The sequence below is a fragment of the Salmo salar genome, chromosome 15 (genome assembly GCF_965601325.2).
Source record: "Salmo salar chromosome 15, fSalSal1, whole genome shotgun sequence".
Lineage (NCBI taxonomy): Eukaryota > Metazoa > Chordata > Actinopteri > Salmoniformes > Salmonidae > Salmo > Salmo salar.
This window is the reverse complement of record NC_138305.1, coordinates 101,941,913-101,952,500: the sequence shown is the minus strand read 5'-3', so window position 1 is coordinate 101,952,500 and position 10,588 is coordinate 101,941,913. Positions and strand designations below refer to the sequence as shown.

The window sequence follows — 10,588 nt, the reverse complement described above, 5'->3', positions numbered from 1 at the left end:
AGAGGTTCTCGTCTCTCTCTAGGGGGAGAGGTTCTCTTCTCTCTCTAGGTGGAGAGGTTCTCTTCTCTCTCCAGGTGGAGAGGTTCTCTTCTCTCTCTAGGAGGAGAGGTTCTCTTCTCTCTCCAGGTGGAGAGGTTCTTGTCTCTCTCTAGGTGGAGAGGTTCTCGTCTCTCTCTAGGAGGAGAGGTTCTCTTCTCTCTCTAGGGGGAGAGGTTCTCGTCTCTCTCTAGGAGGAGAGGTTCTCGTCTCTCTCTAGGTGGAGAGGTTCTCTTCTCTCTCTAGGTGGAGAGGTTCTCGTCTCTCTCTAGGGGGAGAGGTTCTCTTCTCTCTCTAGGTGGAGAGGTTCTCTTCTCTCTCTAGGTGGAGAGGTTCTCTTCTCTCTCTAGGTGGAGAGGTTCTCTTCTCTCTCTAGGAGGAGAGATTCTCATCTCTCTCTAGGGGGAGAGGTTCTCGTCTCTCTCTAGGGGGAGAGGTTCTCTTCTCTCTCTAGGGGGAGAGGTTCTCTTCTCTCTCTAGGGGGAGAGGTTCTCGTCTCTCTCTAGGTGGAGAGGTTCTCTTCTCTCTCTAGGTGGAGAGGTTCTCTTCTCTCTCTAGGTGGAGAGGTTCTCGTCTCTCTCTAGGGGGAGAGGTTCTCTTCTCTCTCTAGGGGGAGAGATTCTCTTCTCTCTCTAGGTGGAGAGGTTCTCTTCTCTCTCTAGGTGGAGAGATTCTCTTCTCTAGGTGGAGAGGTTCTCATCTCTCTCTAGGTGGAGAGGTTCTCTTCTCTCTCTAGGTGGAGAGGTTCTCATCTCTCTCTAGGTGGAGAGGTTCTCTTCTCTCTCTAGGTGGAGAGGTTCTCTTCTCTCTCTAGGTGGAGAGGTTCTCGTCTCTCTCTAGGTGGAGAGGTTCTCTTCTCTAGGTGGAGAGGTTCTCTTCTCTCTCTAGGTGGAGAGGTTCTCTTCTCTCTCTAGGAGGAGAGGTTCTCTTCTCTCTCTAGGGGGAGAGGTTCTCTTCTCTCTCTAGGTGGAGAGGTTCTCTTCTCTAGGTGGAGAGGTTCTCTTCTCTCTCTAGGTGGAGAGGTTCTCTTCTCTCTCTAGGTGGAGAGGTTCTCATCTCTCTCTAGGTGGAGAGGTTCTCTTCTCTCTCTAGGTGGAGAGGTTCTCTTCTCTCTCTAGGTGGAGAGGTTCTCGTCTCTCTCTAGGGGGAGAGGTTCTCTTCTCTCTCTAGGTGGAGAGGTTCTCATCTCTCTCTAGGTGGAGAGGTTCTCATCTCTCTCTAGGTGGAGAGATTCTCATCTCTCTCTAGGGGGAGAGATTCTCTTCTCTCTCTAGAAGGAGAGGTTCTCTTCTCTCTCTAGGGGGAGAGATTCTTGTCTCTCTCTAGGAGGAGAGGTTCTCATCTCTCTCTAGGTGGAGAGGTTCTCTTCTCTCTCTAGGTGGAGAGGTTCTCTTCTCTCTCTAGGTGGAGAGGTTCTCTTCTCTCTCTAGGTGGAGAGGTTCTCTTCTCTCTCTAGGAGGAGAGGTTCTCATCTCTCTCTAGGTGGAGAGGTTCTCGTCTCTCTCTAGGAGGAGAGGTTCTCTTCTCTCTCTAGGTGGTGAGGTTCTCTTCTCTCTCTAGGTGGAGAGGTTCTCTTCTCTCTCTAGGAGGAGAGGTTCTCATCTCTCTCTAGGAGGAGAGGTTCTCTTCTCTCTCTAGGGGGAGAGGCTCTCTTCTCTAGGTGGAGAGGTTCTCTTCTCTCTCTAGGAGGAGAGGTTCTCGTCTCTCTCTAGGTGGAGAGGTTCTCTTCTCTCTCTAGGTGGAGAGATTCTCTTCTCTCTCTAGGAGGAGAGGTTCTCTTCTCTCTCTAGGAGGAGAGATTCTTGTCTCTCTCTAGGTGGAGAGGTTCTCTTCTCTCTCTAGGAGGAGAGGTTCTCGTCTCTCTCTAGGTGGAGAGGTTCTCTTCTCTCTCTAGAAGGAGAGGTTCTCTTCTCTCTCTAGGTGGAGAGGTTCTCTTCTCTCTCCAGGGGAGAGGTTCTCTTCTCTCTCTAGGGGGAGAGATTCTCTTCTCTCTCTAGGGGGAGAGGTTCTCGTCAATCTCTAGGGGGAGAGTTTCTCTTCTCTCTCTAGGAGGGGAGATTATCGTCTCTCTCTAGGGGGAGAGGGGTCGGTTTAGGGTCTGTTTTTCCCTCCAAACTCAGGTTCTTGTAGCCTGGTTGCAGATCTGTTTGTGCTATGTTGCCATTAAGTTAGCAAGACAACACAAATAGATCTGAAACCAGGCTATGGTTCTTATACCTGGGGTGTAATAACAGGAGAAAAATAGAGAAGAGGATCATGTTAACTGAGGCGACTAAATGCTTTAGCCTTGTGTTACTGGGTGAGGATGTGAGGTAAACTAAACGTGCACTTGTATGACCCCCCCCTCCCCCTTGACTCCTTGCCCCCCCTTTCCCCTCCATTCCTGCTTTACCCCCATACCTCCTCCCTCTGTTTACAAGGCGGACATTTTGTGTTCTGATCTAATGATGACAGGACAGTTGATGGGATGGAGGGAGGGGTACTGCATTGTTGAACCAGCTCATTGTGATATACACCCCCTTTCCATTTCCAGTGCTTGGTAGAGAATTAAACTGAACCAGACATGTAAGCTGATTTTACTTTTACTTTTACATTCATTTGAATTCCGCTTGATTCCCCCAGCGATGGACATAATAGTTTTCCTTCCTTATTTCTGTTAAGGACTTATGAATTTTTTATTTATTTAAATAATGATGCTTGTATTCCATTGAAAAGCTTTGTGATGTACAGTGTACAATTCCATTTTGTTTTTAATTTACCATGATTGTTGAAACTGGATAGATAGACAATATAATTTCAAAGCTATACAATTTCTCCTCTTTGACCATTTATGGGTATGGGGAAAATATGTAATAACAATACGCTTGGATCCTATCAAGAACATATTATATACTTTAATAATCAGAGAATCCTGGATTTATAATTTTTATGTTAAAAACTTCCTAAAATTCAGATTTTTCTGTCTTTGTCTGTTTTCTTCTAGACTGTAGAAAAGAACACTGGAACAGTTTTAGGTTCATTATTACCAATGAGGTGACAGGTGTGCCATTCAGTCACAACATATTTTCACTTGGGTTTTACAGATTTTTCCTTCACAAAACTTGGAGTTATTCTTTTTATTGCACCAATACCAAAGATATTTTCATTAAGATGCTCACACCGGTATTTCTGTTGGAAAACGATGGGCACAGCCACAATAACGACTGGTCTCTCTGGGGTTTTCTCTTCAATTCCACTGGCGTGGTTAGACTGCCTACTTACTGCATGATGACATGGTATCTTGGCTACTGGTTGTCCATCATAATTGGACTGATTTCTTGATTTTCAGTATGCAATATTAACGGGCCTGAATTCACGTAGGCTACTTGGCTCCCATTCCTTGCACCTGTATAATATACATTATTTCTTATTCAATTGTAAAATCTAACCCAAATATAAATGTGATATAACTCCATGGACAGGGAAATTACATTTATGTATATAAACAAATTCAAAAAAGATTTGGAATTAATGGTTTGTGCATAATTCTTTGAAAAGGAGAATATTGCCATCTATTACTAACACAACACAAGAGCCTCAATCAGCAGAATCGAGTGTTTACTCATTTTAGTCTGTGAATGGTGCACACAGTGTTGACATTTAGCATGCTCCTAAACTGAACCAACAATCATTTTGTTTAGAGGAAATGAAAACTTCAAGTGGGACTGTCGAAAAGGTACATTCTCTGGCAGCACATATTGCTATGTTGGTTCCTAATCTGTATAGATGCTCTCAGTACCCTACTCCTGTGTAATATCCAATGACGCCATCAATGGTTATATCTGGGTATGTAGCCATGGTATATAGACCATCAACACCACCGGGTGGTCATAACATGTACCAGCATTCAACAGACTCATTTTCACATGCTGAAATAACAGATGACCTCTTCATGTTGTCATGCCCTTTATATCCCTTTAATCTGTTTAGGTCAAAGACATTATTCTCACTACATGCCAAGACACTTTTAAACCAGACAACAAAAAATCGACTTAGTCGGAGACAGTTTATTAGAAATATGTGGACAAATTCCCACCGCATTTAACAAACTGAAATTTCATCAACCTGGTCTACGAAACAGGTTGGCGAAACCTAGTAGTGCATCCGCCTTTCTAGGGAGTTTTTCCTAGCCACCGTGCTTCTACACCTGCATTGCTTGCTGTTTGGGGTTTTAGGCTGGGTTTCTGTATAGCACTTTGAGATATCAGCTGATGTAAGACGGGCTTTGTAAATACATTTGATTTGATTTAACACTTGCATTTATATTTTGTACTGCGAGTGCAAATTCTATTTGGTAATTTAATGACAAGTTATTTTTGTTACGTTGCTGCACCCCTTTGAATATGGAAGAAATAATTTGCTGCTTGTTTTATACAAAATGTGCAATAAATACAGAGTAAACTAACAGGATATATTTTTTAAATGTTCTGTATGTACAATGTTAACTAAAGCATCCTTGCAAAATGTGATTGAAAGGTTTTTCCATTATAACTTACAACTTATGCTATACTGTAAAATACGTTTAACATACATAATTCATTGATTAATTTCTAATACCTCATTATTTAAAAACCAATGAACTATTACAAGTAATATTTCCACATGTTAACGTACATTGAGAAAATATTTGTTCCGAGCTAAAACTTGTTTCAATATATTAACAAAAATAAAACTAAATGTACAGTACGAACAAAAGGGGACATTTTTCATTACAAAAAAAGAAACAACTTTATTGAAAATAGGCAGTTGTTTTAAAACATGTTTTTTCTTCAGTTAGAATTTACAATTATGTTGATATTTAATTCGTAACCTCACTGACGTTATTAAATAAAAAGGTGGAGAGGTGGGGTGTAACTTTCAGACTATCCCATCAGAGCAGGGCCACATTCAGTAGGAAAACATTGTCAAACGTTGCAGATTGAAATACGATGAGCCGACACGATTCCTTCATTCTACATGTCAGTGGCACCTTTGTTCTACATGACGTAATTCTATCTGAACGTTCCATAACGCTGTTCCCTGCTGAAGGCACCCCTGGTGGTTAAGTTAAAGCACGGTATAACTGAACCCCACAACACATCATGGAAACAACTGAATTGTCCATGCAGAATTAGAACAGCAAAGCACAGCACTAAGACATTGGCTGGAGAATGCTCTGCTGTGATGCCATTACGACAGATACAGTCTCTCCTCAGTGAGGTTCCTCTGACGTGTTTGGAAAACTGCTGATATTTCCTCCTTTTTCAAATATGGCTACCAACTCAACTCGTCTCTCTCTTCAACCAACCTTCGAGGCTTTCATTTCTTGTCATCATCGGTTACAAGACTTTATATGCACCATTACTCCAGGTCTGGCATCTCTGAAAAAATTACAAATATTAAAATGTAAAAAAATAAAAAAAAATAGATTAAAAAGGTAAAAAGCTAATATACCAAGTCTACAACATGGCTCATGTGTGGATGGTATGAGACTTATGAACAACTTTCAAATGAAATGTACCATGAAAATGCTCTAGAAATTGTCTGCTTGCTTTTAACCATGTGCTAAAATGATATCACAACTTACTTTCATCATCGCTGTCGTGCTGGAAATAAAAACAACATGAGATTTAGTGTCAAAACTGGAAAACTCAACAGAGCAAGAAAGCAAGTAGTTTCTCTTGCAGCCACCGTATATAGTACACTGGTAAATGTTTGCATTTGCCTTGATATATTTGCTGTAAAATGTATTTAAAGATGACAGAAAATAAACACAGACCTCTTCGAGACCTTCCATACCACCCATGCCCAGATCTGGCATGCCGTCTTCTCCTCCCATCGTATTCATCATCTGAAAATAAGCAACAATCATTGTTTGAACATAAAAATATATATAATTTAACACATTACACACTTTGTGCAAGGTGACATGCTTGCCTCTGAGAACTTGTCGAAACTGGACAGATCCTCATCAGAATCATCTTCCCAGTCTTTCCAGTTGTTGAAGTCGACACCCAGCCATTGAAACTGTGGGAAAGGAAACAGACGTCCCAAAATGTCAAAATTATTTTAACCAACATTCAAGACAAAATGCCCTTCTTATGTGATCTGAGCCTATTCAAAGTGTCTCAGGGTAGGGGTACTAATCAGTTTGGCCTTTTAGGAATAAGATACATGGGCGGGAGGCCCAGAAATACAGGGCAGAAAAAGTAAGGTAGAATACATAGTATTGCACATTGAAACAGTTCCTACTTTTGCCTTGTCTTTTGTTAACCGTGGCCATGCTCTTCCTGCCTCTGCTTTCTTTAGACAACACAACACTGATCTGTCTGTACGTTTGTGCTTGGATGCCTGTAACGAGAGGAAGAGAGATAATCGGTATATTACAAGTGATTTTGTATGAGGGATCTTTGTCAGCATATTTAACATCCAGGTCATTGCAGCGGTTCTTCTGGGTCATTGCAGATAGTGATTCTGCAGCTAAATGAAAAACATACTTACATTGGGATCAATTGAGTCAAAAAGGTCCAATTCATTATGGTGTTTGATGGTTTCAATCCCACCAACACAACTGAAAAGACAAAGTAAAATAGATGGTTTTGTTCATTCAGACAGTAAGGGCCAATAAGATTGATCTTATTCCTGGGCTAAAAGGAAGATGAAGATGGTTTTTAGTCCAGGATTAGGTTTAAATCTGTGTCCAGGAAACTGCCCCCCAAGTGTCTCTGCAGCAGGCTTCATTTATAAACAGCTCACAATTTAAAATCAGTCTCACTTAAACTGCAGTGTGTCCCGTGGTGAACGTGAAGCAGCTTACCGGAAATCAAGTTTTGATTTTTCAAACTTCACTTGTAGATCTTTGCTGTCTTCTACCAGGAACTCAATAAAGACAGAGTCCCTTCTGTCATACCACTTCGCTGTTGCTGGCTGCCTATAGGACGATAGAGAAGACTGATTAGTCCGATACAAAGCAGTGATCAATGTCTTCTAGTTTTTGGTTATGAAATCCATCCATACATATTTGGGAAAGTGCACCCCATCATTATAGCCTGGGTACCAGTCTGTTTAGCTAACATTCCACTCTGTGTACTCCATGTCATTATGCCAACTGTTTAGCATGACGGAGTGGCAAGGAGGGTGAATTATAGTTTCCACGACTACCATCATTAGGGAATAGGGGATAAACCTATGAAGGGATAAAATGTGGGAAGGATAGGGGGCTGGTTCCATCCATTCATTTTAGATGCAAAACTGAATAATGTGCCACTTAGAAAGCTGTCTACTCATCTGCTACATGCATGTTGAAACAGAAAAGCGTGCACATTTGCTTTAAGCATTTTTTAGCTAGCTAAGATAATACATTGTTTGGTTCATTCAGACACTATACATGAGGAACATTAAGTCTAGCTCCACCCATCAACTGTATTTAATCCAAGGTCACACCCAGTCAGGTGGTTCACTGTCACTGGTCTCAAGGCTTCCTTGAATTCACTGGTTTGATGGCCAAGCCTAATAGGTATTATTGGCTAACCAGCTCTGACACCCTGCCATATATTCATTCATGAGCTTGCTAGCAGGCCACATGGATTGTCATGAAACTCCAACTAGCAAACTAGTAGCTAAGAGAGAAACTTTGCAACGAAGTGGCTCGCTAATAACAGTTTATATGGCTCTAGCTAAAACTAGCTAGTCCATGTGAATAAAGGAATAACTTGAATAACTAACTAGCTATGAAACCAAGGCTCAGTCTTGTATTATAATTAAAGTATCACCATGGCTCGTGATGATATGGACGAGTACCATTGCGCGAGTGTAAAGCCGACATTTCGACTAGTGTAAACTGACAAGCGCACCATTCATTCCCACTAATCGTCCCCATGCATGAAGGAGCATAGAGCAGGCCTAGCTAGTTAGTTAGTTAGATACATTTGGCACCCGCTAGCAAGCTATAACATTAACGTTGCATTTTTGTGTCCCATGGACAATATGGAAACTATCATTGCAGCGTTGCTATACACGTATAAAGGTTTGGGCATGCCAGACACAACCAGCCCTAATTAAACGGCGATTAAGCTTGAAGCTAGCTAGCAAGCTACCTCGCATTTGCAAGAATATGCATCCCATGCATTGCACGCTAACGTTGGCACCCTCCGTTCCACACGTACATCTCTTGCTATCTATTTCTTCCCACTCCAGACCGCAGTATTAGCCACGATGTGTTGTTGGATATTCTCTTCTGTAGCGAAAAACGACGGGGCAAAATGTAAATATCAATCCTAGCCCAGCAACTGCTTTTCCTCGTTGTTGTTGTGCGCAATGACGCATCTAGAATCTAAGTCACCGTGGCCTCGCTCGCGCTGTCCGAAAGAAGTTTCTGGATCTTTCGCTCGTGCAGGGACCAGTCTCTTGCACGCGCTTTACCTGAAGCAAGCTACGCTGTTACCGTGGCAACACACACACACACACACACACACACACACACACACACACACACACACACACACACACAGAGTTGATCTGTATAATAAAAATTAAAAAGAGTTGATCTCTATCACATAATGTCAACTATTTCGGAGTGCAGGGAGTGGCCCACCCTCACTTTTTTCAATTTGAGAATACACTGAGCTGGTAAAACTATTTCTGAAAAATTCATTCTGATAAATAATTCTAAATAAATGTAATTACAACTAAAATTCTATGAAAAACTATAGAATGACAAACCAAATAAGTATGTATAGCAGCCTAGAGGTACAGTACCTTCAGAAAGTATTCATACCCCTTGACTTATTCCACACGTTGTTGTGTTACAGCCTGAATTCAAAATGGATTAAATAAAATAAAAAAGCTCACCCATCTACACACAATACCCCATAATGACAAATCTATTGAAAATGAAATACAGAAATGTCTCATTTACATAGGTATGCACGACCCCTGAGTCAAAACTTTGTAGAGGCACCTTTGGCAGCTATTACAGCTGTGAGTCTTTCTGGGTAAGTCTTTACGAGTTTTCCACACCTGGAACGTTTGCCCATTATTCTTTTTAAAATTCTTCAAGCTCTGTTAACATGGTTGTTGATCATTGCTAGACAACCATTTTCAGATCTTGCCATAGATGTTTAAGTAGATTTCAGTCAAAACTGTAAGTCGGCCACTCAGGAATATTCACTGTCTTCTTGGTAATCAACTCCAGTGTAGATTTGACCTTATGTTTTAGCTTATTGTCCTGCTGAAAAGTCAATTAATCTCCCAGTGTCTGGTGGAGAGCAGACTGAAGCAGGTTTTCCTCTAGGAAACTCCCTAGTCCTTAACGATTACAAGCACACCCTATGCTTGAAAATATGGAGAGTGGTAGTCAGTAATGTGTTGTATTAGATTTGCCCCATACATCATTTTTATTCAGGACAAACAGTTAATTGCTTTGCCACATTTTTTGCAGTAATGCCTTGATGCAAACAGGATGTATGTTTCGGAATATGTTTTATTCTGTACATGCTTCCTTCTTTTCACTCTGTCAGTTTGGTTAATATTGTGGAGTAACTCCAATATTGTTGATCCATCTTCAGTTTTCTCCTATCACAGCCATTAAACTCTGTAACTGTTTTAAATTCACCATTGGCATCTTGGTGAAATCCCTGAGGGGTTTCCTTCCTCTCTGGCAACTGTTAGGAAGGACACCTGTATCTTTGTAGTGTACTAATACACCATCCAAAGTTGAATTAATAACTTCACCATGCTCAAATGGATATTCAATATCTGCTTTTTTATTTTATTTTTACCCATCTACCAATAGGTGCCTTTCTTTGTGAGGCATTGGAAAACCTCCGTTTCTTGTGGTTGAATCTGTGTTTGAAATTCACTTCTCGACTGAGGAACCTTACATATAGTCGGGCTCACGGGTGGCGCAGCGGTCTAAGGCACAGCATCTTAGGGTAAGAGGCAGTAGGCCTGTTGTAAGGCAGGTCCTCACCACACATCACCGGCAACAACGTCGCCTATGGGTAAAAACCCACCGTCGCTGGACCAGACAGGACTGGCAAAAAGTGCTCTTCACTGACGAGTCGTGGCTTTGTCTCACCAGGGGTGATGGTCGGATTCGCGTTTATCGTCGAAGGAATGAGCGTTGCACCGAGGCCTGTACTCTGGAGCGGGATCGATTTGGAGGAAGAGGGTCCGTCATGGTCTGGGGCGGTGTGTCACAGCGTCATCAGACTGAGCTTGTCATTGCAGGCAATCTCAACGCTGTGCGTTACAGGGAAGACATCCTCCTCCCTCATGTGGTACCCTTCCTGCAGGCTCATCCTGACATGACCCTCTAGCATGACAATGCCACCAGCCATAGTGCTCATTCTGTGCGTGATTTCCTGCAATACAGGAACGTCAGTGTTCTGCCATGGCCAGCGAAGAGCCCTGATCTCAATCCCATTGAGCACGTCTGGGACATGTTGGATCGGAGGGTGAGGGCTAGGGCCATTCCCCCCAGAAATGTCCGGGAACTTGCAGGTTCCTTGGTGAAAGAGCGGGGTAACAACTG

General features: G+C 42.2%; 1 protein-coding gene across 2 annotated transcripts; it reads right to left on the bottom strand.

Annotated features, from left to right (window-relative positions):
- Nucleotides 1-4,777: 4,777 nt before the first annotated feature.
- LOC106572696 (prostaglandin E synthase 3) lies at nucleotides 4,778-8,477 on the bottom strand. Of its 2 annotated transcripts, none has more exons than XM_014147083.3 (8): nucleotides 8,220-8,477; nucleotides 6,872-6,985; nucleotides 6,556-6,625; nucleotides 6,307-6,405; nucleotides 5,992-6,081; nucleotides 5,834-5,905; nucleotides 5,642-5,660; nucleotides 4,778-5,435 (listed from the first exon to the last, which is right to left on the bottom strand). In XM_014147083.3, coding segments are annotated over exons 1-8 (486 nt in total). In that variant the 5' UTR covers nucleotides 8,222-8,477; the 3' UTR covers nucleotides 4,778-5,415. The 2 variants fall into 2 exon arrangements, with proteins under 2 accessions (XP_014002558.2, XP_014002556.2); XM_014147081.3 differs by having other exon boundaries at nucleotides 8,151-8,451.
- Nucleotides 8,478-10,588: the final 2,111 nt, after the last annotated feature.